Source organism: Anopheles cruzii, chromosome 2, assembly GCF_943734635.1.
Source record: "Anopheles cruzii chromosome 2, idAnoCruzAS_RS32_06, whole genome shotgun sequence".
In the NCBI taxonomy this organism is placed as follows: Eukaryota; Metazoa; Arthropoda; class Insecta; order Diptera; family Culicidae; genus Anopheles; species Anopheles cruzii.
The window spans coordinates 10,720,921-10,748,462 of record NC_069144.1 but is presented as its reverse complement, the minus strand read 5'-3'; the positions used below and the strand labels follow the sequence as shown (position 1 = coordinate 10,748,462).

General features: G+C 50.9%; 1 protein-coding gene across 2 annotated transcripts; it reads right to left on the bottom strand.

Moving 5' to 3' along the window:
- Window positions 1–1,096: 1,096 nt before the first annotated feature.
- Window positions 1,097–26,602, bottom strand: LOC128269221 (calmodulin). Of its 2 annotated transcripts, none has more exons than XM_053006623.1 (6): window positions 26,509–26,602; window positions 25,540–26,058; window positions 19,225–19,399; window positions 7,104–7,346; window positions 2,149–3,906; window positions 1,097–2,081 (listed from the first exon to the last, which is right to left on the bottom strand). In XM_053006623.1, exons 2-5 carry the CDS (start codon window positions 25,540–25,542, stop codon window positions 3,878–3,880), a joined length of 450 nt encoding a protein of 149 aa, XP_052862583.1. In that variant the 5' UTR covers window positions 25,543–26,058; window positions 26,509–26,602; the 3' UTR covers window positions 1,097–2,081; window positions 2,149–3,877. The 2 variants fall into 2 exon arrangements, with proteins under 2 accessions (XP_052862583.1, XP_052862584.1); XM_053006624.1 differs by having other exon boundaries at window positions 3,218–3,906.
- Window positions 26,603–27,542: the final 940 nt, after the last annotated feature.

Sequence of the window (27,542 nt, the reverse complement as noted above, 5' to 3'; positions counted from 1 at the left end):
TAATCCTACACACACACGCACACACACACACAGACACAAACGCGCGCACACAGCGCACACGTGCGTAGCGTGTGCCAAGCGCGCGTAAGCACGCGGCAAGCGCATCCGCACACGCATCAGAGGCAGGCACACGTACGTGCGCACACAACACACACACACACACACACACGCACGAACTCGCGTTAGTGGGTTGGTGGCGGTAGCTGCTGCTGTAGTGGTCAGTGGTAGTCGTCGTGGTAGTGCGTGGTGGTGGTAATGGTGGGGATTGCTGAGTCAAATATATATAAATATCATATTCATACCTATATATATTATATCTTCTCTTCATCTTTACGTTTTGTGTTTCTCTATCGCTGCTTTCACTCTCTCTCTCTCCCTCTCTCAGTGTATCTCGCCCGCGTGTGTATTATCTTTACTGTTTTGTGTAGGTTTTAATTAATGCTTTTCGCTCTCCATTTGTTTGTTTCTTTTCTTTCCTCCTCTCGTTAATACCTCTGGTGCAAACTCAACAACCTCCTCCGCAACGTTTTGTTGTTTTTATCAAATTGTTTTCCGTTTTGTAACTGCCCTTGCTTCATGAACTTGTATGTGTGTGTGTGTGTGTAATTGTTCTGTGTATGTGTGTGTGCGAGCGAAGTTCGTGTTCTCCGGTCCTTCTAACAATGAGTCGGCGGCTTCCTCCCTCTCTCACACAACTGCTTTCTGTTGCTGTTTTGCTATATCTGTTTGTTGCTTTACGTTTAAGTTTTGTTATTTTTGCTTTGCTTCGAATTTGTCTCTATCGTTCTTTTGTATTCTCCTGTAAGGGTGTCCGTGGTGGTGATTGATTTCATTTCTTCTTCTGCGCGGCATTCTTCTTTGTTTGTGGCATTGCAAATATTTCCTCAACTAACAAACGCGACAACGACGACGACGACGACAACGACGACGAAAGAAAGAAAGGAAGAAACTGTTTTTCCGGATTTTTCCCATGCTGGTGGCCGTATTATTAAGGTGTGTGCTTGTGTGTGTGTGTTCACTGGGTTGCATTTACGCGTGTGTTCGTATCTCCGTGGAACGCTTTGCTGTGTGTGTGTTGTTGTGATTGTGTTTTGTCTCGGTGTGTCTTTTGTTTTCGCAGTTTCTGTAATTTTGCTTCACTAACGATTTCTTATGTTTCTCTTTTTCTCTTACACACTGCTGATAGTAGTAGTTCTTAGTGAAAAGCTCTTATTTTTATCAATTAAGTTTACTGCTTTTACTATCTCTTAGTTTTTTGTTTTGTCGCTATGCTCATCCGGCCCTAACACGCTTCGCTTCTTCCTTTTTTTGTTGCTCTTGTGTAAGTGCTCTACATACTGTGTGTGTGGGTCCGTGTGTGTGTGTGTTAGTTGTTGTTGTTTCGGCGGCATTCAACACGCACAACTTACACAACTTTTTGCCGTGACCGCCGCACACAAATGTTCTTTCTCTCTAAAAGACTGGCCGCCTTTCCAATGTTTTTTTGTTGTAATTTTTGTTTTGTCTCAAACACTTTCGCTACAAGATGTGTTGTGTTTTGCGCTTTTGGATTATAAGTGGATTGGATTTCGACTTCGTAACAATGATGGCAATTATTTTTCATCTCCACTATCCGCTACGATTTCCGTCTTCGGCTGCAACGCTTTTTTCCCTTGACCCTTTCCCTTCCTTCCTTTCTGGCTAGAGATTTGATTTTCGTTTCCTTCATCCGTCTTGCCCTTCGGGCTCTTTGCAACACTTAGCAAGCTAGTACTGAACCACCAACTAACAGACCACGAGGAAAATGCGCCACTCGCTCATCATATCAGCGCTCAACGAACCATACAACAAACCTTCAACCTGAAAAAAGACCAAATCCCAAACTGTAAAAGTGGACCGTATCTCGATCCGCAGAGCGCGTGTTGCGTGTGGTGTTAGTCAAGCTGCAAGCCGGTTATTGCCACAATACAAATCTCGCTGGTCGCTGTTGCTGCTGCTGATGTTGCTGATGCTGCGCCTCTGCCCGGTGTTATTGATGCTTGCTGCTGATGCTGCTGCTGCTGCTGCCGGTGTGGCTTCTGGTCTAGTCCGGCGTCGTTACACTAAAAACGATGAAGCGTTATGTTAGAGACCGTTCAGAGATTCGTTATATTGCAAAAGCAGCGCAACTCTTTTCACCAATTAGGGGAAACAACCAACAAGAAGCCAATTAGCGGCCGGCAGTGCTACCCGGAAGAGAGGACAGATTGATTGAGACCTCGTTCGGCCTTCAGCCATTTTGTGTTGAGTATAGTATCGTGAACTGTGTTATATGTGCGTCGTTAGGTGTCGTGGGTTTTCGAGTTCCTGCTGTTGAGGACGCGCGTAGTGTATTAAAGGGTCACAACTAAAGAGACAGAGACTAAGCAAGTGCACGATGGTCACTAGTACACGGCATTCATTAAGTCTCTTCCAATTCTGGCCTGGCGCGCGTTGTGGAGCGCAGCACACACTTTTTCATTTTGTTCCGGCCTTTTCCCGGGATCAAAAGCAGGTGCTGGTGCTGGTGGATGGATCGATTTCGTCGTAGCCAATCATGGGGGGGTGGGGACCCTAAAAATGTGTAACATCATCGTCGGTCACTTAACATCGAGAAGGAGGAGCATCATAATAGCGACGCGTTCGTAGATTTCATTCTTTTTATTTTTACAAAAAAAAATTTACACAAATAGTTTAAGGATAGCGTTTTTTTAAATGTAGAGTTTTTAATTTAAATCATCTTTTCATCGTGCCTTTTTGTTGTTTTTTAATCTCTTACTTCACGCGCGCGCGCCTCACGGCCGATCACCGATCGTGAACAATGCAAATGAAAAACGTAGCGCAGGACTGTTGTTGTGGCTGTCTCATCTTGTGTGTTTGTCTGTCTGTGTTTGTGTGTCGGTGTACGGTGTGTGTGGTGTGTTTGTTGCAGTTTTCTGTAGGCTGTGTGTCTTGTTATATCATGATGTTAACGATTATATAGTTTTATGTAATAGGAGAGTTGATTGTATGCCCTTTTGTTTGTTTTTCTTTCTTTTACCATTTTTTTTATTTATCTTATTTATAATTGTGGTTGTTACAATTAAAATTGTTTTAAGTTATACTTTTTGCCTTTTGTTTTTTTTGTTTCTCTTCAGCCCGCGGCTCTGTTTTTGTTCCATTTCCATTTTGTTTACTTTTTTGCAGTAAGGATTTCGTTTTGAAAATGAGAGAGTTTTACCTTTTTTTTCTCTTTCTCTTTCGCGCCTCCTGCTTGCGTGGTAGAAGAAGAGAGAGGTGTGTTGTGTCTCTTGTGATGGTTGTTGTTGTTGTTGTTGGAGAGAGTGGTGAGAAGATGTTCTATTAGTGGCTTCTATTTTGTTCCTTTCCTGTTGCTCTGTGGTGGATGTTGTTGTTGTTGTTGTGGTTGCTGCTCTGCTGTAGTAGTAGTAGTAGTGGTACTTATTTTGATGTTACATGCTTGTATCCTGTGTTGTGGTGCACACACAGTACATGGTTATTATCTTGACTTGACCACACATCCGCTCACCGCCGGGTGTTGTATTCGTTTTTCGCGTAAGCTGCTTCTTTCACACACGCTTGGTTTGGTTGTTGTATTTTCTGTTGTGTTTTGCTGCTTTTTAAGTTAAATTTAATGTTAATCCTTTTTTAACTTGCGGTATGTTTACTCTTTGTATTTTTTCTCCTTCCTTCCTTTTCATCATCATCATCATCATCACCATCATCTTGCTGCTCTGTGTCCCCATCATCATCATCCCACGCTGCATTCTTCATTTTCTTCCTTTTAAATCCATAGCGATAGCGTTGCGCAGCTGGTGTTGCGCGTGGCTACAGTCTTCTTAATAAACAAATAGAAAGGCGCAATGTATCGACCTGCAGCTCACTTCGATGTCATCATTGTTACGAATTCTGAAACGGAAGACAGAGGAGCAGAGCATTGTTAGACAGACGGACGGACACACGACACCCCAGACAAATGTGAGATAACAGTTAAGAAAGTAAAAAGATCGGTGCACTGCCGCAGAGAAGCTATTGCGTCACACGAAGGGGAGAGGCCACGACAGCAGGGACACCGCGTTATTTATCACCTGATTAGCGGCCGGCCAAATACAACCAGAAGACACGCTGTTCCTCTGTCGGCACATCTACTTTTCTGCCCTTTTTTTTAGGAGCGAAATGAATAAATTAGCACACACGCCATCGTCGTCGTGCCTTTGCTTGAACCGAGAGAGGGAAGCTTTGCGCAAGCACCAGCAATTGCGGCCTGGGCTACGCTTGTCTCAAACGCTTGTCTCTATATGCTTGGCACGACCGCCACGAGCCAACAAACGCAGCATCGGACGGACGGCCGGACTGCGGCTGACATGGTAATTGTTCTAGAGATGTACAGAAAAATGCCGTCATCGGAACACGTGCTTCTCCGTCGATACACATACGATGTGTTGTTCCCCGTGGACGGGTGATTTTGCTTTGGGCACCGCACAAATATGTGCCCAGCGTTTTTGGCGATCGTTTTCGATTTTAACTACATTCACTTTTGACCCAATTGTCATCGAACCGTGCACGGCCCGATAGTGCGCGGACATGCAGCAGCATCATCATCTGCCTCGTGCCAACATTACTGGAACCGAACCGAGAGCTCAAACAACCGCAGTATTATCTTTATTGCAGCGGGCCGGCTCGCCTCGAGAGAGCCAGAGGAGGACTATAACACACCACCACGCGCTGCAGAATGCAAAAAAGCTGCAGCCGCCAACTGCACAACACCCGACAGAGGGGGGGCCGGCGTGCGATAAACACTGCGACAATTTTGGCTTCTGCAGGCCCTCCCAACACGCCAAAGATTATGATGGCGCGTGAACACACAGACACACGGAGACCGGAACCGTCGTCGTGTACTGCAGATAAATCGTGCTGTTTACAAACAAAAAAGGTAACTGCCTAAAGCTACTTATCTTGTGGGGGTCTCGGGTAACCGCACATGATTGCGGTCAAGCATAAAAGGGGCAAGAAAAAATAATAGCGAAGCCCCAGCAAATCCCAACGAATAATTTGAGCTACAAGAACTCGAAGGGGATGGCGCACCTATTGTGTGACTCATCGCCATCGAGACGTCACACAGCGAGCAGCAGCGTGTGTGTTGTCGGTCGGGAAATTCCTGACCCATCTCAAGAGCTTCCCGCGCGAGGAGAAAGCACACTCACGGGAGATCGGTCGGGATCGTCGTCCCGTGACTATCATCACCGTCCGTGACTCTCCTCCTCGTTGAATGAGTGGATGTTTATAAAAAGATTCACGCTGCGCGTGATCATTAGCCATTTGTGATCATTACACGATCCCACCCACCGTTTCCTTCTGCTCGAGTGCCTCACCAAACTGAAAGAGTTTGTTTTTTATTATTTGTTCGAAAACCGTTCGAAAAAATACCCTTCAATTAAAACGCGACTCTCTCTCAGAGGCAATGCACCACGAAACGAACCTCGTCCGCGGATGACACGCACCATTGAGGAAGTGAAATTGGAAGTTTACTTGCAGCAGAGCAGCGAGTTCGCACCGCACCTTTCAGCGGACGTCGTCGTCGTTGTTGATCGAAACCAGATGCACACGTCCGACGGCCGCAGCAGTAAGCAAAAAAGGAGGAAGTAGCAGCGCGCGACTGATGACGTGCTCGCATCTGCTAACAAGGAGACGATCGATCGCGTTTGATGTTCGACCCCCCGCGGGGCGGGAGTAGTATCGTGTGAATATTTGGCAAATCCGTTACAGAAACAACACACACACCTCCAGTTCCGTCCGGGGAGGATTTTTAGGTAAACAGATTGGGTTTGTGCAGTAACTTCAAAGTGACCAAAATGATGCACGGCTTCCGTCAATTTTCTAATTACCGTGGTGGCGTCACGAGGCGTCGATTTTTCAATTCTCCGAGCTTACAATAGACACACTGGGGTGACGATTTATGACGTGGCTCCCAAAACCACCCAAGATTATGTTACACCCCGTGCCTGTTTTGTGGCGAGGCCAAAAGTCATTAGGCGAACTCCAAAACCGGGCGGCAGGGCATCAGGATTAGATCCAAGGCTCTAGAGGCACTGGTTAGCATCATAATTTATCGCCGCGATGTGTGCACAGGCACAGCAGTAGCAGCGCAATCGCATGCAACACGCAATCACCCGAGCGAGGGAGCAATTCATCAATCTCAAAAGGGGCCGCAACCCACACTAATCATGATCATCATCAGAGCATTATTCGGAGGTGGCTTGGCGTAAGGATCGCCCCCACACGGGTAACAACATGGCCCCACCGTATATCCTTCTTGTGGGCACCCCACATAATGGGCACCGTTCACGGAAAGATAGAACAAGGCGCCGCCGCCGAGCTTTTGATGGGGGCTTGATGAAGTTTCACAACAAAGCACACAACCTTCGCAAAAGACCTTTATCTTCCTTCCCGACCCCTGGTAGAGGTCTCACCCAGGCGCTTGCGGTGCGGGCTGGTGCACGCGATCTAAGAAACTTTCTTTGAAGTTTCCGCCCGTTCCGGCTACGATTGCATCGCTCTCTGTCGAACACACGGCCGCACCAAAGGATGCGCAAATAATTGTGCGAACATCAAAGGAAATCACACGGTGGTCGAGGTGGGATCCACACACACACCCCGGCGAGGCCACAGAGAACCATCGAGAGCAACACAACAATGATTGAAATGTGCGGCGGGTGAGACAGACTCTGTCTTCGACAGACACGAAAAGAGGGGCTTTCAAAAGCTCCAGGGGTGCCAATAGTGCGTCTCGGGGCGAAGAGGGACTCGCGTCAAAAGCAGGGGTCCCTCCGACAAGCGTTCGAACGGAAAAAGGTCCTTCCGCACTTCGCAAGTAAGGCCTCGGTGGCGGCGGCGATGACCCTGGCGGATTCTGATGGCGCAGTATTCTTCGCCCACAGTCCGGGGCCGTCGTCGTGTGCCACACTCTATCGATCAAACACAGTGTCGTCTCTCGCGGGCTGGATTGATTTACGGCCGCCACCGGCACCGTGCCGGAGGAAGAAATTCTTCGTCGCCTACAAAAAAAAAAGAAACAACGAAACACCGAGGGGCCACCACGAACTTACCTTCATAATTAACCTGGCCATCGCCATCTATATCGGCTTCACGGATCATCTCATCTACCTCCTCGTCTGTTAGCTTCTCGCCGAGATTAGTCATGACGTGGCGCAGCTCGGCGGCCGAGATAAAACCGTTGCCATCCTTGTCGAAGACTCGGAACGCCTCCCGGATTTCCTCTTCACTATCAGTGTCCTTCATTTTGCGAGCCATCATTGTTAGAAACTCGGGGAAATCGATCGTACCGTTGCCTGTGGGGACAGAGAGAGAAAGAGAAGGGAACAAATGAGGCGCATATTACAGGAATTTGTTTTGCTCGGTGGTTGGTGGTTCTATTCAATCTGATTTTGGTCCGAATTCCGTCGACCGTACGGCGTTGGTGACCGCGGTATAACATTTAATAATTGTGTGATTAGGACCCAACGGGCGAAAGGCCCTTTTTGGGAGGGTCGCGGCCCCGTGTGTCGCATAGGCCCACCAATTTCCTCTCCCGCGTTTTAATGAAATATATTTCCCGGAATGCTCCGGTCGGGTAGGGTGGCCCACTAAAGGGATCTTCAATTGCCGGAATTCTACATTTTCCGAATTGCTTTCTGTCCTCTCGGTGCGCTCGCGGTCGGTCGGGTGGGGATTTTTTGTCAACATTCCCCGAAATCACGAAAACCCGACAACGACGACGACGGCGACGGGGGCACCCGCGAACCGGTTGCTAATGACTAATTCCACGAAAACCCCCTCGCGAAAGTCTGAGGCCTATAGGGGGCGGGCCCCAGGGAGGATCTGAAACGTCGCAGGCACACACGCCGCCGAAAGTTGAACGTTTCAGAGACAGAATGTGCGGCGGAAACCAATTTAGGGTTTTTTTTCTTCTCTCTCACCATGTCAGTCGAATGCGTGAAGTCAAAGAAAAGTATGTTTATTTGATAAGTTGGGCATATCAGTACCGGCCGGCCCAAAGGCTTGGCGCCCGCGCGAAACGTTGTATATTTTATGAGCCACTTTCTCGCTCTCGATCGATCGATCGCGGTTCACATCACCAATCCCCGCCCTAATAAGAAAAAGTTGGACACTTTCATAACTTTGGTGCGTGCGCGCCTTTGTTGTGGGGTCATAAATAAGTGAAAATAATGTGAGAGAACTCCAGCTGTAAACTTCACCGATGGGGAAAACACTCCGGTGTCTCGGGTGATCATTTTCTTCGACGCTACGCCAAGTCTTGATTCTTACACCCGACTGACTAGTACCTTATTGGCGCACGGAGAAAAGCCCTCGAAAAGATCTAATCTATTTTTTATTGGAAAGCCCTCAGAGTTTGCAACAGCGCAACAGTGTGTCCCCACCCGGGGCACTAGGTGGTGTTTGAAATATTGATGACCCAACGATAACCCAATTCCCAGTGAGCTTCCTCTTCCCCGGGGCTATGGTGGAAGCATCTTATGGACCGACCGACCGCCCTTTCGATAAGGTACCTTTCCCCGGAATCCGATTGTACGACACCTTGCGAGTTTGGGGTCATCCTTTATTCAACAGCAGCTCACACACAAAACACCAACGAGACTGCCAATCAATAACCCCCGAGCCGGCCGCTTACTAATGCGTATGTTGCGGTTCTGCATGGCCGGGCGTTTGGGATCTCATACCCTCCGGGGGAGCCGCGTCTAGCCCTTCACCGGGACAAGCCTACACACACGACCGCCCCGTAGTAGTGAATTAAATTAGAATGAACGTTTTAAAATTGTATGAAACTGTGGAATCATAGTGATCTCCTTCGCGTATCGTTCAGTCATTAGATCGCGTGCGGTCTGGACTGTCAAGTCCAATTTAGACAGAACTTCCCCGGGCCTAATGGCGAGAAACGGTTCCCTCCCCGTCGATTAATTTGTGTGCTGTTGAAGGTGGTAATTTGGTGCGCGCCACAGCGCACTTTTATCACCAAACGCGATCTGTATCCGACAGGCGACATTACCAGCAACACGGACGGCGTAAAGGCGCCCACAAAAGCGTGGGGAAATCTAATCAGTTTTCTAATCTTTGTGGAAACTTCAATTGCTTCTGTGTCCCAACGAAGGACCTTTGTGTGAATGGCGGTCGGTCTCTCCATCAGTGCCATGATTGGCAGCAGATCCCATTGTGAGCGCCATCGGCGGCAGTGGAAGAAAAGCTTGAGTAGTGTGTGTACCCGTTCTTTCAAACCGAACTTTATCCATTACCAAACCCTACCACCGACCGACCGGCCGGCCACCCTAACGAGCCTCCGGCGGCCCGGTTGTCGTCCTTGCGGTTACGAAGCACATTTCCATTCGCTTTGTGTGTGACTCCGGCTTCCAGCGGAAATCATAAATAGCTCTCTCTACCCTTCTGTTCCTCTTCTGTGGCGCGCCCACGGATATTAGGCCAAACCAATGAAGGAACACAAATTTATTGTAATGTGTTGTGTGTGTGCCGCTGCCACCCGTTTTATGGCAAACTAGCGTGATTGCGCGCGCCAAGGGAAAGCTTTCAGTCATATACCCACCACTAGGCAGTCCCAAAAAGCTCGGTCGCCTTCAGCGCAGTCAGTCCGGGGAGTAACGGCAACTTATCGCATCTTGGGCGAGAAGGTCCCCAGAAGGACATCGCCACAAAAATGTCAAGTGTCACTACTCCACTGGGCACTGATAATAAAGCAGAGTAATAACAATGGAACAGAAGTTTGTTTACTGGAGCGCGCGGTGTGTGGCTTTTTTATCGATTTCTCGTCGGCCATAAAAAGCGTCACAAAAGCAAAAGGCGTTACGCAAGACGCAAGTGATTTTGCGCGTATCACACACAGAAGGGCACAAGATATGAGATGGAAAGTAATAAAATGTTGGTATCCTTAGACGGGCGACGGGCGCGGCGGCCCCAGAGGGACCAACCTCTTGTGGGAAAAAAGGAGTTGCGTGGCCCGGCGTCGTCTCTCAAGGGCGATCAATATCCGACCAGTACACCACCACCGTCGTCGTGTGTCCTGCGGGAAACGACGTTGCACATTACCATATGCGATGGAGAGATAATCACCGCGCGAAGATAGTAAAAAGCCCATATTTCACCGACGGAAATCCGTTCGGGAAAAAGTTTCCCAGATTCACGACGAATCCACAGGGATCCACAGAACAACAGGTAGTTGGTCGGAAATTCGCCGACCCACGACGGAATAAAATTCTATAAAGAACCAATAACACATACCGCGGGCTTCTTTCGTGTGGTGGTCACACACACACACACACACAGAAGAAGGGGCTCAATGTCACCATAAATTTCATTGTTATCCCTCTTTCATATTTACGGGGCCGCGGCCGGGGGGACACGTCGGTATTATTTATGGGAATTCTAAGGAAAAAGCGGGCAGAGCTAAGTTACTCGTCGTCGTCGTCGTCGTCGCCGTGATGGCCATTCCATAATGTTGAGCCCTACTACATCAAAAATGCTAACGCCAGACTCTTTCTAATGGACTCGAGACGAGGGACACAACCCTCCGAGGGAAGGCTCCCGAAAGGTGGAACACAACCTGTAGAGGACCGTGAAGGCCTGTGCCGCCCAAAGCTTGAGCCTGAAAATGACCTTAAAAATTAATGCCAAGCTCGTGACTGGCGCTCTTTTTTCCCTCGGCATCAATCGACAAACGATGAAACTCTCTGTTGACTCTGCTACTACTAGCGAGTTCCGTGCGCCCACGGTCAGCAGCTACCGAAGCAGTATAGAGAGACACAGAGAGAAGAAAGAGGAAATTAAAAACTACAAAATGGCACTTTCTCGACGACGATAAACGGGTGGTCGGTCTTTGGGGGGGTTGTCGGTAAACTTTATGCAGTTGTTTACCACCATCGTGTTGTTGTGCCATTGGGGGTCTCTGTCTCTCGGTGGTCACTTTGAGCTGCAGGCCCGGAAAACCCCCCGCGAGACATGCGCCGGTAAGTGAGTGAGTGAGTGTTGTGTGAATGGGAAATTGAATTCAGCACCGCAGGAAGTACCGACCCCAAAAAAGCCAACCGAAGCCGGCGTTTTATGACTCTAGGGGGAGGTCGATGCTGTCAGAAAGCGTACGTTTTTTGCTCCGTTTTCCCCAACGGTCCCGCTGCCCGGAACGATTTCTTTTCCGACTCGCGGGCCGGCAGGCCGTCCAATAACTTTGGAAACAACCTCCGCCGGATCCGGAGCCGGAGATGGTGTTGTCTCGTACTTCGGGCTTATGGACGGCCCCCTTGGGGGAGACATTCAAACGGAATGGAATTTGCCGGAGACAAGTGCCGTAGTAAGCGGTACGAGTTTTTATTTTAGTTCACAGTTCGGTTGTTTAAGTTGGTTAGGATTGGAATCGGACAATCATGACAAAAGTTGTACAAAGAAAATGGGCCTATGGAATAAGAGAGACAGAGAAAACTTAAATCTAAATAAACAACGGAAAACAACCGGAGAGAGTTTGGGGTCGCCGAACAACAAACAAATGTGCCGCGCGACCGATTCAGAGGCCCCGGTTCACGTGCACAAGATAACGAGAAACCTGAATTGCGCGCCTCCCCCGGGGGCCGTACGCACAGATGGCAGAATCAACATAAAACGTACGGAATTTGCATTGACGCAATCATCAGAGCGCTCCAGCTGCGAGCGAGGCGACGTAGAACTGCATTTTAAGTAGGTCAAAGGGACGAAGAAAATCGCTTCTTCAGCGTTCACGACACTCTTTCCGGAATTAGTTTCCGGAAACGGTTCCCTCCTATCGAAATTAATTGGTTGGGCCCCGCGTTCGAATCCGACATCTTCCTATATCAGTTCCCCGGGTGTGCGCCTGGGTTGTAATAAATACGCAATGGCTAACCGTGCCTGGAACACACGATGATGTGCGGCGGATTACAACCGCACCGGAAAGCACCTATTTTTTGCTTACTCAAGACCGTGGGACAAATAGCACGTCGTTGTCAGGACTCTAGCGGTGGGTGGCGTAAAAAAAAACGAGGATAACTCATAACAACGCCCACTTCGGTTCGGTGTGTCCGTGCCCGAGTAACACGAGGCATCCCACTGATTGGATCTTTTCGTCTATAGACTGCGCCGTCACGAACATTCACACCGACGCGGGGCGAAGGACGTGTCCCGACGAGACAGACCAGCCCCAGCCAGCGTCGGGCACATCGATGGCTCACGTTCACCCGGTAGATTATTGTCGTACGTGACCCACGGATTACCACATGCAGTGCCTAGGCGAGACCAAGACACGACACGATACGTGTGTGTGTGTGTGCTGATCGTAGGTGGTCTCTCTAGCTAGCTGGTGCTCTATGTGGCCTAATAGAGCGTGTTGTGGCTGGCCACTGCCTCCCCCAGGAGTCACCGGTTAAAGACGTGGGCCCATGCGGAGGACAGGTCAGTGCGGTGCACACACGGAAACCTACTCCCGTGCAGGAGGCAGCGCCGTGGACGGACATGTTATAATCAATCCTCTGGGGACGAAAAGAAGCGGATGGCCGTCGTGAAAAAAAATATTGGAGTGCCGTCGTGTGGAGCCTATCGTATGGTCCGAACATCCGCGGCGAGCTCCGGAGGACATTACCAGCATTTTCCATTGCGTTGCGTTGTCGGGGTTTTTTATTAGTTTTGCGTAATCAGCACGCCACAGAAAAATGGGCCCAAGGGAGATGTGGGCATCTTGGGAGCGCCATCTGACCCTAAGAGTGTATCCTAAATGTGAAATTTGACATTACACAAACAACTTCGATAGAAGGTCCCAGGGGTTAAAGGGTTATCTAATATTCGTTTGATAACGTAACGCATTTATTAAATTCTTTTCACATGTTGTCAACAAACCTGACAAGTGTTTAGAGTGTAGTTAATAAAATGGTTAAAAAATTGACCCCAAGACATAGGACAAATGTGAGGCTTTCTAAAATAAGTACAGGGTGCGTAATATTGACAGGACATATTTAAATATCAAATAACTTCGCTATTTGGCAGTCGATTTTGACAAATCTGAAACGCCAATCTATGCCGTTTTACCCATGGAACAATTTACGAAAAAAAAGCGGGCTGAAATTTTGGCGCTGGACATTGAAAATAATCTTTCAACTGTGAAAACTGTGCGTGTGTGTTTATTGTTGCCGAATTTGTAAAAAAATGCCCAAAAAAGACCGCTTTATGTGTGTCTAATGGAGGCGGTTATTTGATCGATATTATATTCTAAGTGTATTTTCAATAAACTACATTTTATACCCTAAATAAATCTTGTTCATTTGTTAAAGTCGACTGGAAAATGGTGAAATTATGGAACATTTAAATATGTCTTGTCATGATTACGCACCCTGTATCATTGGCGATGTAAGAAGCTTCAGACAACGCTGAGGGCCGAATCCTGCAGCAGATCAGTGCGCTTTTGATGAACCAGAAACCTCACAAAAGCCTTGTTGGCGCATGGTGCAACATAAGCGAAAACAAAAGTTGAATGCAACAAAAACCAACATCGCAAAACTCATTATCCGTGCCGGAGAGCCTTCCAAATCGGACCCCGAGCACACGCACACGACAGAGTTGCTCGTAATTAAAATCATCCTACGGAACCAACTTCCTGAAAGTTTCCGCTTCCAGCCTGGCTGAACGGGGTCGCCTGGTTGGTCCCGGGGTTGGTTGGTCCTGGTACATCATCATCGCCATCATCATCATCGTCATCTCTCGCTAGCCCCAAGTGCTGATAATTACAGAGCCATAGTTTGGGGCCAGTTTTTATGACTACTTCTCTACAGCTCGTCACCACACACCGCGCGAGGGATGACGTAAATTAGATGTCGAAAGTGGTTCGGTGCGCTCCCATCATAAGCCGGCGAGTCAACGATGGCCTCTTTTGGTTTGAACTACTTCCGGAACACACAACCTGCTTGCTCGGTCCATTTTTTGTGCCTAGAAAAGGATGCTACTCTATTTTAGACGGCCTTAAAAACATCCTTACCCATCCCGCCTTTGGGTCGCTTTTATTCAATTTTTTTGTAGATTATTTCATTTCGACACAACGGAGCACATAACACAGGTCGTAAATAACTCCTAAAAGGGAGCGAACCCGTTCAAGACCAACACACACCGCCATCAGCCATTGTCCTTTGGGGATCTGCGCTGTCGGGCGTCGGGCGTTGGCTGAAGAAAGTGAAGATCAAACCGCCGCATTTTCACTCCGCAATTCCCCATTCTCCCCAAAACAAACGCCAATTTTTCTTCACCATCCTTGGGCTCCTTGACTCCCCGATAGGGTGGGCCATTTTTTACACAGAGCTTGTTGTTTGGCAAATTACGGCGCCAATTTTCACATGGTTGTGGTACACGCACCTTATAAAGCCATTCTTCGTCAGGCTCGACGTGTGGCGTACGAAGACAAATGGGGGCGGCGAGTGGTTTCCGAAATTGAACGTTGTCGTCATGACGGCCCCCACCCAGGCAGCAGGAGCGACAGGAATGTGTGGTGGTGGAACGTAAAGCTAACCGAACCAACGAAGCCGGAAGCGGATCTAGCCATTTTTTCCTAATTCCAGCCCATCAATTCATTCACCGGTTACCGGAGTTCCGCCAAACCCAACCCCTGGGGTGGCAGGCACCATTTCCCAATGATTTCATTTACTGACGACCAGGGCGCTCAGGACCGAATTGACACAAATCATGAAGTTTCGGGTTTCCCAAACTCATTACCACAATGGCGCCCCACACGCAGGGCCCAAGGCGCGTTTTTTCTTTGCCGCTCGGCCGATTTTATCGACCCAAACAACCCCCGGAGACTCTTGGCGACGCCGACGGCCGACCAAGGGACCAAGAATCCAAGACGACATTGTCGTCGTCGTCGTCGCCGGCGAGGGCCGTAACTGGAGCGACCCTGGGCGAGAAGGCAAAATGAGGCCATCGGCATCGGAGAATTGGATCAAGTTGGGAAACGGAGCGTCACAGACAGACGACCGACCGACCGGGCCCTGGAGGGTAAGGTAAGGTAGGTAGGCAGCTGTCAGTACCAGCAAGAGAAGCCGGAACGAGGACTCTGCAAGTACAATGTTATATTGTTGGTGGGCTATAGCGCAGACAACCGAACATAGTCTACCCATAAGCTGTGCTGGCCGTAATAATAGCCGTTAAAATATCTACAAAATATGTAGATCGTAAAGATTTGAATAGCGAACTGCGTCATTCCGTCCTTGGGAATATACGGTTGGCCCAGAGCGTCGTGCCTAGAGAGCGAGCCGCAGTAATGTCTGTCTGGCGTCTGACGTTCCGGTGGAGGCGCCTAGTTGCCTTGCGACATTGTGGAAAAAATGGGCAAATAAATCTTGGCCGTTATCGCGATCAATGGCGCTGGAGCTGGTTGTCGATTCTTGGATTTTCTTGGAACTCGCACTCTAAGCCAAAATAGACAAAGAGGCGGAAAGAGGGAGGCAATTTACATCAGAAACAAGGCAGAGAGTCCTTGACGTCCGAACGAACCCAACCACTGCTACGGGCCCCGAAAAAGGTCTCATCAATTGAAGTTTTCGGCTGTCATCGAACGAAGATTGAGAGGACGGCCGCCCACCGCGGGAACGACGTGCCTCGAGGGGATTCATGCCATCATTCTCTGGGCTTCCGCCGCAAAGTCGTTAGTCGCTACGTGGTGTGTTCCGTTCCGTCCGTCCCGTAACGTGTCAACAAGGACCAAGGAGAGAGTCCGAAGGGCAGGGTGGTCGCGTCCTGTCCTGGACCTGGTTTCCTTGTTCCATATTACGCCCGAATGCAGCGGTGCGCGGTTTATTGCGCAGATCCGCCGTCCCGAGACACGCTACACACCTTAAAATGACGGAAAAATCGGACGGGCGGAAAAGGCACACACACAGGAAACGGCCAGAGACAGGTGTGTGTGTGTGTGTGTTTGTTGTCGTTGTGGGACCTCCGTCGTGCCGCGCTTTTAACTTCGAGAGCCCTCAACACAACTCCACACCAAAGGAAGGAGCTTTTCTCTCCTTCTTTTCGAGAGAGAGAGTTCGCCCCGATGCCCGTCCGCGGACTCCGGATCGGACCCCCTTACGGGAGTTCGTTGAAGGTCCACAGCTTTCGCTGAGGGGTTTAGCTGGAGCGCCATCATCTACCTGGTTGATGACAGATCCCACTCTGCCGAAGGGGGTCTCTCTCTCCCTGAGACCAGGAGCGTGCGCACAAAACACTGTTCGCTCTACTGTGTGTGTGTGTGTGTCCGAGGCCAGTGTTCTAAGTGCCGCTGCTACTGCGGCGCTACCGTCGCGAGGGGCGGCTATACCACGTTCCCCGGAAAACGGCGATCGATATTTGGCTTTGCCCGGAGCTTCCAGATCTTTCCGCAACCGTCGCTACTCCCCGGAGGTGGCACACACTGTTGCTTCACTCTCGAACAATTGGGGTGTGTGTGTGTGTGGCGTGTCCCGAAAAGGTGTTCCCTCTAAACCACCCGCGACTTCGGGTCTGTGATAAGGATCGCAATTTCCTCCTTGGTCGCAGCGTGTTGGTACAATTTTCATCCGCATTTCCTGGCACAGCATGTATTGCCACAATTACCTTGCGGAAACGAGGCCACACACCAACACGCGCGCAACGAGGAAAAGCACTAAAAGGAATTAGTTCCGGTGGTGCGCGATCCCCGCGCGTGAACGAACACACGACCACCGACCGGCAGCAAGACAAAAGGCGCTCCTGTGTGTTCTTCTCCTAAAATGGATGGAACGTGGAAGAAAATTTACATACATCAGCATCATCAACGCGCGGACTGCCGTGAGCCGTGACCTGGTCTCTCTAAAGGGCGGTGGCTTTAACGGTGAAAATGGGAACACACGAAAAAAGGCTCCTCAAATATGTGGTCTGGGCCTACCTGGAGCACACACACACATACAGTGACCGACCGGATTGGGAATAGCCCATGGGACACACCGGAGAGAGTGCGGCGCAAATGAAACACTGTTACACAAAAGCCCTGTACAAATTGCATGACAAATGTAAAATTGGTCCTTCCAGATCCTTGCACCGCGGCGTTCGGACAGACAATCCCAAAACAGTGGCATCATCCTTTCACAAATGGCCAATGGGCGCAGCGCACGATGAATAAATATATTCGCTGGGAGAAAAAAGGACTTCCTCTGTGCACATCATGCAAATATGGCGACAATGGGGCGTCCATTTGGTGGAAACCGGGCGCCAGTCGGCCAGCCGCCTTTTATGAAAGTCATGTTGGGAGCATAGAATAATAGCGCAGATGGTGATCGGGCAAAAAAGAGAACCCACCCCCCAATGACAAGGGATAAATGTAATCAGAAAAAAACGGCACCTCGGACAATTACAACGAAGGACACAACGATGCCGACGCATAATGATGGTGTAGGCGCCCAAAACGTACAATATAATGAGAACAAATTGATCCCATTTGTAAGTCTCGTGCCCTGGTGTTTCCCTCGAGAACTTGCGCTGTCCACACTGAATTGACTCCCCCACGCAAAAGATTAACGAAAGTATCATCCTTTCTGGTGATCTCCTCTTTTTTGGAAGGGACGCCACCGCAACGGTGTGTCCTTTCCTTGTTGTTGTTGGCTGGGTTGGAAATAATATGCTAAGCAACCTTTTTTTGTGGGGAGGGCAAAAAACAATTAGTCCTAATTCCTTGTCCGCATCGGCCCATAAATAAACTCTCTCCGGGGGCAAGATAAGCCCCCGGCCCCGTAGTGAAAGGTACGGCGCGGCCACGTTGTGAGAAATGGTGTGCCATTACAGCGATGGTTAGCGAAAGAACGGACAATTGTGGCGGTGCTGGCCAAAGCAAGGACCTTCTTTCGCGGCCGGCCGCCAACCGTGATCCGAATACACAAACATTAGCAGGTCACACATCATGCCATGGAACTCAAAACGATCTTCGATCGGCCATTAGGTGATGATGGGTCAAAGAACACCTCTCTCCATCTGCGGGCGCCTTCACCAATCATTAGCCTTAAATGAACGACAAAAAGTTATTAGCTTGTGTCCGCGAGACCCGAACGGTTTTTATAAAAGCCATTAGCTACTGGGCACCGGGAGGGGCACAACAACCCAGATCCCAGCTCTGAGTTCCACAACGTCGGCCCCTCAACGTGTTCGACTTTTTCAATTAACCGACCGAAGCTCGAAATAAAGCGACCCGTAATTTATTCGGGTTCTTTTCGTGTTGAAGGACATTGGATTATACAATCCAATTACCGGAGAAGTTTGGTGGCGCTGCATTCATATTCATCGACCAATCGTGCTCGGTTCCTCGGACGGTGTTCGATACGACCGATCGATTCGGTGGGGATTAACTTTTTCATGGCGGCTTTCTGTGGCCCTCGTCCGCAGACCAGTGCAGCACTCGCCTCGAAGGCAGCTCGGCGGCAACCGGAAATGACTTCAGCAGTAGCCCACCACAGCAGTGAATCAGAGTTCCCCCAAGACAGGAAGGGAGCGACAGGAGATGGAGCTGCGGGCGGGTGTGATATTATGACCTTTGGCGCCATAAACCTCACCCAAAACTGGAAGCACCAACCCTGATTAGGGGTGGTGCGCTATCGAAGGTCATCATCAACATCACGGTCACCCCGCCAGCCCCGCCGCCAAAAGTCAGTGTTCTGCACAACAAACCCACCGGAGGCCGACCTCCGCCGCCGCGGGGGTGGGGGGAAAGTAATTTGAATCTGATGGTCGAACCTTTCTGGGGTGGTGATGATTAATGTTCCTTTGGCGTGTATCGCAAACGATCACCGCGCTGGGCGCGTGCACCCAAAAGGAAGAATCCAGGAAATTCAATACCACGAGGAGCTGTGTTTCTTCAATCACAAAACATCGTGCTTTCGGCTCTGGGGGCGCCTTGTTCAAACCCTTGCCGATGACTTGTTACGAAAGCATCGAAACGTTCAGTAGCTCTGTGTATTGAAATCCCCGTTCCGCTCATTACGAGGGACTTATGAGCCACTGTTCTGAGAGTCAAAGGCGAAATTTATTTAGATTCATTTTTGCGCAAAAGTTCGCGCATCACAAGCCACGCTCTTTTTGGTGATAATTAGTAAATACCCGAATGATTTAGAGAGATCATTAGCAACCACATGATAATGGTGCTGTCGAGCTCTAATTGACAAAAGTCAAACTTACCGTCCGCGTCGACTTCGTTGATCATGTCTTGCAGTTCTGCTTCTGTGGGGTTCTGGCCTAGGGATCGCATAACGGTGCCTAACTCCTTGGTCGTGATTGTGCCATCACCGTCCTTGTCGAAGAGCGAGAACGCTTCTTTGAATTCGGCAATCTGTTCTTCCGTAAGTTGATCGGCCTGGAAAACAACAAGAGGAAACGGTTGATTAGTGCGTGTTTTGAGATGCCCACTTTGGGTGTATTTGTGAAGTGTCGAAGATCACCATCCGGACTTCGGGAAAAACGATCCATCAACCCTTCCCGGACATCACCGGGCACGCGCTCGAGCGTAGGCTTCCCAAAGCTCGAGATCCATTATTTTCGAAAAAATATGAGATGTTTACACTAAACAGAGTCAAACCAGCAAAAAGGCAGCAAACACCGGACTCGGAGCTTCTGCGCGTGACCGCTCGTGGGGGGGTCATAGGCGCGCAACTAATTAATTTGATACCTGGAAGGGAACAATTTAACTTCCGGGCGTACCCAGCAGCAGCAGCCGTGGTGAAGGCCATCTTGACGCGCTCCCCCAAGTCTTTCCCACCACCATCACGACCACAGACACGTGAGAATTAATTTCCAAAATAACAAAAACAAAGCACAACTACCCTCCTCTCCCGCCCTGGGAGCCTGTCTGTGGGCCGCCACAAATTGGAAACAGATTTATTACAGTTCCTCGTCCAGAAGACCGACCCTCGCCGCTCGACCGCGGTCTGGTCTGAACTCGAGAAAATCGAGCAAGCAATAAAATCATTATGACCCCGGCAACGGCACCACCGAGGCCATCCTCGGGCGTGTCTTTGGAAAAACAAACGATGTCATCAATCAAAGCGTCGGAGAGAAAGGGGCCAACAATTTTCCATTTCTTGCGCGAAAGGGGCACCGGGACAGGCCGGCGGTAGAAACGCTTGATGCAAAATACCACCACCACATGCCGCTTGCGGTGTAGGAAGTACCGTTACGGGCGACAAGTTATTTGAGAATCATTAAACATTATTTATATGCATACCCCATCACACCACATTGCTGGCGCTGGCCCCGCCTGGGGACCGGATGATGGCCGGTGTGTGCTACATACTTTTCGCCGGGGGGACAGAGAGAAGTGAGAGCTCACGTGGTCTGTGCGCGCGATACGTTATAAGCTACGGGAGGAGGAGCACAGGAGGGCTCATCAATAAATGTTGACTGGCGACGGCTGGTGCTGGTGTCTCATCGATAGCCGACCGCGGCGGAGCAACTTTTCCTATCAATCAACCCGGCCGGCCGGGGGTAAAACCGGCCCCCGTGCACTGGTTTGGCCACAATCTTCCGTGCTGCAGACGCCACCGGATAGATAATGCCGCGTCGTGATTTGATACAAAAATTATCCTAACAAATCATTGTGTCAATCAAATCAGCTACGGCGTTCCGTCCCCCCGTGAGTACTCTCTCTCGCCGCAATAACACCAGGAATGCTGCCCGCGAGAGTGGCGCCAATGATTTGACATCACACAAAAAGAAACGATGAACACAACTCCACGTCTCGCGAAGTCACGACTTTTGGAAAGAGCGCTACAGTCGCCGCCAAGGCATGTGTCACACACCACGGTTTAGAGTGACACATTCGCTGCACGCGCGCACACTCGGACCACAGCACCACAGTTTGGTCCGTAACCCGCCGGCTCCGCGAGACCAACACGGAGACCCCAACAGATCTCACATTGCAATGTTTCGCTTCACAGAGCATCTCAACACTCTCGCTTCTCGCGCGCGCGGTTCGTGTGAATTTGATCTTTAATGTCATGCATGAGACGCCGCGCCGCCCGTTGACTCACTCGCCGCGATCATCGCGGTGAAAATCACGTTCCTTGTCGATAAAATGGTGACGCGACGTCTGGGGTGTTGTTACACAACCCCAACAGACACACAGAAGATCGCACGCAGCATATCAAATATTGAACCTCCGCCGGTGTGCCGATTATCTCCTATCTGCCGTTTATCTAATCAAGACACACATTCCGGACACATTTAAGCCGGCCACAACAAAGTGTGTTGCTGACGCATGGCGCGCCGAGGGAACAACAACGGGGTCGACGGGGGCACCCACAGTCTTTGAAGTGTTTATAAAACATTCGCAAGACCCATTCGAGCCCTAATTGGGCGCACATTCGACACGCAAACACACGTCATTAGTTTTCTGCGCTGACATCCGATGCCAAAGCATAGACACCTCATTAGCAATCAATACTTCTCGCCGCAGAAACCGCGACTGGATCGCTGCTAACGCCGCCTGCACCGCGCCATGGAACTCTCGCCTCGCAGTGCAGTTGAGGCAGGTGGTTCCTTGGTTGTGTTGATGGCCGCCGGCGCTCCATAGATTCTTGGATTCTACGGAACAAGATTTTCTGCTGGCAAAGTGTTGCATTTTGACGAACACGCGCGCCCCCCGAAATTACAATGCACCGCAGCAAAGTTCAACATATGCTTTCTCTGCGTGCTCTGCCCGCGCGCCTTCGTCTCCGGTGGGACCCCCGGAGGAAAGCACAGTACAGTGCAGCAGCAACAGTGGCGTGTGGAGGACGACGACGACCACAACCCAACCGGTCCGACGGCCGGCGAAAATCGAAAATACATTTCACCTAAAAAACAACCGCACCACACACACGCAGCAGCGGCAGACCGGCACAAAACCGCACACCGTAACGCCGGTGGCCGGCCGGCCGGTTACCGGCTGGCTGGCCCGGCCCACTCCTGGTGGCGCATACAAAACACCTTCTCCTAACGGGCCGTCGGTGTTGGAAGGTGTCCCAAAAATAACATTCCAACACAGCAGCAGCAGCACCAGTGCATGGCTTCTGTGTTTTTGCGCTCCGCTTCGAAAACCGGCGTCCACACACCAAGGAGTGCAGCAACCCGAACACGACTCTTTTTTCCTGGGGAGCAGAACGCACCATCAGTGCAGCCTGCACTCCTCCCGGTTGACGAGATTTTTGCTTCCCGAGAAAACACGGCGATGACTGCACCCGATCAATTCTCCTACAAAAACAAGACAATCGATCAACGAAAATGGTAATTTGAAATTTAAAAACATTGTTGGAATCACAGTATGAATGATCACTGGAGATCACTATATTGTTGGGCAACATTGGCCATTCGTTGGATTCCTTCCCGTGGGGAATGATAGCCAAATAAGCCTTGGATGGCACGCAGCATGTTTACAGGGCCTGTCTCGTTTGCATAAGAAACGGACAGAGCGCGGAGGTTAATTACCACAGGCCACCGCCAGTTGGCCAGTTATTATGCCGAGGCCCCATTAGACGTTGAATAATTCCTGTTATGTCATCAGGGCATCCTCGGCCCCGGTTATAGGCGCTATCTTTGCCGAATTTGGGTCATCTATCGATCTGTGGCCGCTTTCGTTTAATGGCGCAAGACCCCTACAGACCTGGAACATCTGGCTCGGGTTTTCGGGCCTCGCCTTGATTAGTCGCCCCCTCTTCCATCCCCCGGAAGGAGACTTTCTTCTTCCGGTGCCGTGTTTTGGAGTGGACTCCTCTTGTGTGTCCAGCGTGCACGGGCGGACATGAAATACAATTCTATCATCGTTCTAATTGGATTTTGTGCGCCTCCCAGTCCTAGTCCAGCTACAGGTACGTCGTCGTCATGTGGCGGCCACAGAGAGACAGAGAGCCCGAAGCAAGACATATGGGACGATGGGACGATGGGACGATGGGACGATGGGACGATGGGACGATGGGACGATGGGACGATGGGACGATGGGACGATGGGACGATGGGACGATGGGACGATGGGACGACGGGACTCCTTTTCCTCTGTGCCATTAATTGTCGCACGAGGACGGGTGGGAGCCTGTCACTGCGCTGCACTGTTACGCGGTCGTCTTCCGGACACCGAGGGCTAGAACCTGTGTGCAAACATGTTGTTGACCGACCTGACGAGAATGGCATAATTGTAATCTAATTTACACCTCGGCGAGAGTTGGTTCGAAAAACCCCCGGGAGGAAGTGAGCCATAAATCGAGAGAGAGCGGGCCGGTCCAGAAATGGCTTCCGTTTTCAGCGCCCTGGGAACGGCCAGCCTGGGTGCGGCCTCTGAAATGTGCTTTAGCGAAAAGCGAACCATAAATAATTAAATATGGACATGTTTAATTCAATTGATTCTTCCCTCGGTTTGTGGTTCTCTCGTCGCTCGAGGAACGCAAAATGTCGGACGCAGCCGGATGCAGTCCAAAATCCAAAATGGTCAATCGCAAACTCTGAACGGATGCCGCGGACATTAGCGTAAGGACTATGTTGACCGGCCCCTCAGGTGAACCGGATTCAGATTCAAGCGCGGCAACGCTCTCGGGGCGTCCAGATTTCGATGCTGCTGTGTCACACACGCACACACGGAGAGGCGCGGCGACAGTTCTTTTCGAAAATTTGATCCAACGGTGGCCCAAGACCAGAGCCCAGCTCCTCGCCGGATGAGAGTGCGTCAGTTCTCTGCAAAATCAGTTTGGAGGTCTCCTCTCTCTCTCTATCCATCCGGACCCATACTCTGGCCGTACCGAAACCCGGTTTTCGTGGTGCTCGCGCGCTCTTTCGCTGGCCAACGGCAAATTTGCGAGTTTAAAATCCGGCTACGGGAGAAACCCGATTCTCACGCGCCCCACGACGACGACGATGGGGAACTCAACACGTAGTTCGCCGCCCAAGCGATCCAAGAAAGGGTTTATATTCGTAATCACTTCGCTCCTTCGCTCAGCGACACCACGATGGCCAAACAAGGCACGAGACGAAGCGACGCGCAGGTGTGCCTCAGCGACAAATAAAGATGAGAGCGCGATCAAGGCCTCTTCTCGCTGCCGGAATGGCAACCACTTTTTCGCAACACATTCCGCCGCCGCCACCGAGTAACCCCACACCCCGCCGCTCTTGCTACTGCCCTTGCACACACACACACACACACACACACACATCCATGCAGGCGGGCGCGCGCGCGCATTTCCTCTATTGTGCGGTGCGTTAATCTGCGGCGATCAATCGCGAGCAGCACCAACACACATGCACCCGAAAAAGGGAGAGCGAGAGAGCCGAAAACCCGCAATGCGGTAAAACAAGCGCCGCGGAGAAGCGCGCGCGATCCAACGAGCGGCTCTCTCTCGCTCCGATCAAACCGCCGCGTTGCAGCAGCACCGCGCCGAGAAGGTGTGAGTTAGCAACGGACCGCGAGAGAGAGCGCGTACATTGCGCACGGGGGGTGACTATAAAACACACACACACATACACGCCAATCAATTAGCGAGAGATGAGATCGAGCCATGCGCGCTCTCGCGGGCAAGAAATGACAGCATTTGCTCGCGAACGAAGAACACGATGAGAAAAAGAAGTGAGACACCCAACGGGCAGCAGCCGTGCGAGTGACGAATCAAATAAAACCCGGGCCGGGCCGCAACACACCGAACCGAACGAACTCGGTAGGCGTAGCGGGGCTCAAAAAGCGGTTCTTCGGACTCATCAACCGTAAACCCTAGCGCGCCGAGCAGAAAAAAGTGAGGTTAGAAAATGGGGCCCCCACTATGGCGGCGCGTTCGATGATTCACACTGCACACCCGATACTCGCCTCTCCCTCTTTCTCACTATCTAGCTCGGTGGGGCATGATGGCCGCAGCACCACCAAAGTCGCCTGTGACATTGCAGCGCGCACCCGGTAAAAGTAAACGTCACCACCATGCCTGTTTTACAGACACACACACACGCACTCGTACGGGCCCGCCCGTTCTCAAAGCGCCACTGATAGTGTTGTTCTGCCCGAAAATGGTGCTGCTGCAAAATGTGGAGCACCAAAATCCCAAATGATGTGACGACGACCGTTGCTAAGATGCTCCAAAAGAAGCCCCGTTCTTTGCAAAAGACGCTATGAACGCGGCGCAAAATGGGAACCAGGCACACACACACAAACGGATGTGTGCGTGTGTGTGTTCGCGAATGCCTTGAAAATCTGCGGATGCTGGTTCCGGGATGATGATAGTTGACCCGCGCGGCCGCTTGAAAAGTGTCCGGTAGCACCACTAACTAAGCAACTTATCCACCAGAGCCCGGAAGTGTGCCGGATGGTTCCAGTGCAAACGAAAAAACGAATCACACAGGGGACGCGCCACCTAGAGAGTTCGCGGACCTCTCTGCCGTGTGGCGTCCACCATTTGCACGGTTTTGCCCACCAATTCACACTGCTGCTGTCCCCCTGGCAACGGGCGCGCGCTAAAGTGAGTGAACTTGGGGACTTGGGAGAATATTTACCATTTTGCTGCTAAGAAAGGGTTGGTGTCTGCTGGCAAAAAACTGGCTGACGGTGGCGGGCTGCGGCGACTACTGCGGGCGCTGGATACACGAAGACGACAACGACGCTTGCTGCGAACTAGGACGACGACGGCTGCTAACTACTGCGGCTTACAATTTACTGCTTCCTTCGAGGGCTGCCTTGACTCGCGCTCTCGAGCTCACGCTTCCGCTCTCTCACTGCTCTCTCGCGAGCGAATCAATCTCACCGCCGCGCGAGCGAGAGCCGCACACACGCACACAACACACTCGGCAGTTCGCTCTCTCTCGAGCGAGAGATCACACGAAACACACGACGACGACGAACCGTTGGCGAACTGGCCGAACTCACACTCACTCACTACCGAGAACCGAGTTTCGGTGACACGCGGAGCACGGCAAAACACGTTCAAACTGCACCACGGCGGATCTCTCTCTCACGTCGGCGACGTGTGTGTACTACGATTGCTCGAACGCTTCGAACCTGCCAGAGGAGGCTAACTAGAGGAAAAAAAAAGGGAAATACATAAAAATTCACACCGAAACGTGTTACTACCGGGAAAATCCGGGGGGAAAATTACGCCTAATTTCGTTTTTTTTCTCAAAAGTTCACTCTCGGGTCTCTTTCGCTCGCTCTCTCACATTCTATCCCTCTCTCTTTGCAGTGATTTGATTCCTTCTAAGGAGAAAAGTTCACTTTGCTGTGTTTCGGTGTGCTGCTTCGAACGATTCGGAACCGGAGTTTTCCTTGCCCCTAAGGCGAGTCGAGAAAAAGCCGACCTGGAAAACTTTGAATCGAGAAACCTGCGACCAAGCGAAAAACCATCTGCTATCACCGCACGTCGTGCTGGCCTCTGGCTTCCGTCTATTGTACCCTAGCAGTAAACTTTTTAGCTACAGGACGCTTTCCACTTTGTGGAAAAAGCGCTGCGCACTGAACTGGAGACTCACGACAAACACGATAACACCGCACAACACTGGAGGACCTTTCACAGAACCGATTTCCACGGCGACTCACTTAAAACTGGCTCTCGACGCGCTCGCCTGCACCGACTACTAGATCTAGTGCACGGTGCCGAAGCCCGAGGATCGCACCGCTGTCTCGGTGTGTGCGTGCCGTACTGGGAAAACCAACCGAGCGTTTGTTGGTGTGTGTGCTCGGGCAGCTCGGGAGATAGTAACGGCGCCCGGAGAAGAAAAGACCGCAGTTTCCCGCAGGAAAACTCTGCGGTGGAAAATTGGTCTCTTGCTTGCGTTCGGTGGCGTTCTCTTTTGTCGGTCCATCATCGGTCGGTGTGTCTCTCGGTGGTGTTATCAATCTCTCTCTTAAGCGCGCTCGCACACACCACCAAAGGGGACAGCTTTTCTGTCTCTAAAAGCCTCTTGTACGCAACAGGACAAGCTTCCGCCAAGGGACCGCGAGAGAGAGAGAGAGAGATTGGCCCCAAAAGACGACACTGGTGCAAGCGTACACTTTGGGGCCGCCTGGCCACATCCTGGCTGCAAGGTTTGACCCCGGCGTGTGTGTGTGTGCGTGCCGCAGGACACCGCCGTCCGTCGTCGTGTATTACTGCGCAGAAATGTCGCAATGCACACAAAAGTTCGCTTCCTTCTTTACATATTCGATAAAACAACGCTCGACGCGACGACTTTTGGGGCTCGTCCTCGCTTCGCGCTTCGGTGGCGCCTCCATCGTACCGGGTTAACTTTGCGCCTCCATTAAATGGCCACCAATACCAACACCAACATCGGGCTGCCAAAGGCCGAAGGCCCGGAAAAGTGAGGATTGTAAACTAATAATAATAGTACTAACAGCCGTTGGGGGGAGAGCTAATAAACAGCCAGCGCCTTTTAGGGTTCATTGCGGTGGTTTGTGCAGAGTGCACCCACACGACCGCGGGGTGTCATCTCCACACACGCGCACGCACCTGACCACCTGACACAAGCTCTGATGCAGTAGCGATTCTCTTTCGCCCGAGCCTTCG

Coding starts and splice junctions, on each gene's coding strand:
- LOC128269221 (XM_053006623.1), bottom strand. Junction 7,347..19,224: donor CAACGAAGTCGACGCGGACG/GTAAGTTTGACT, acceptor CTGTCCCCACAG/GCAACGGTACGATCGATTTC. Junction 3,907..7,103: donor TGGCCAGGTTAATTATGAAG/GTAAGTTCGTGG, acceptor CTTCCGTTTCAG/AATTCGTAACAATGATGACA.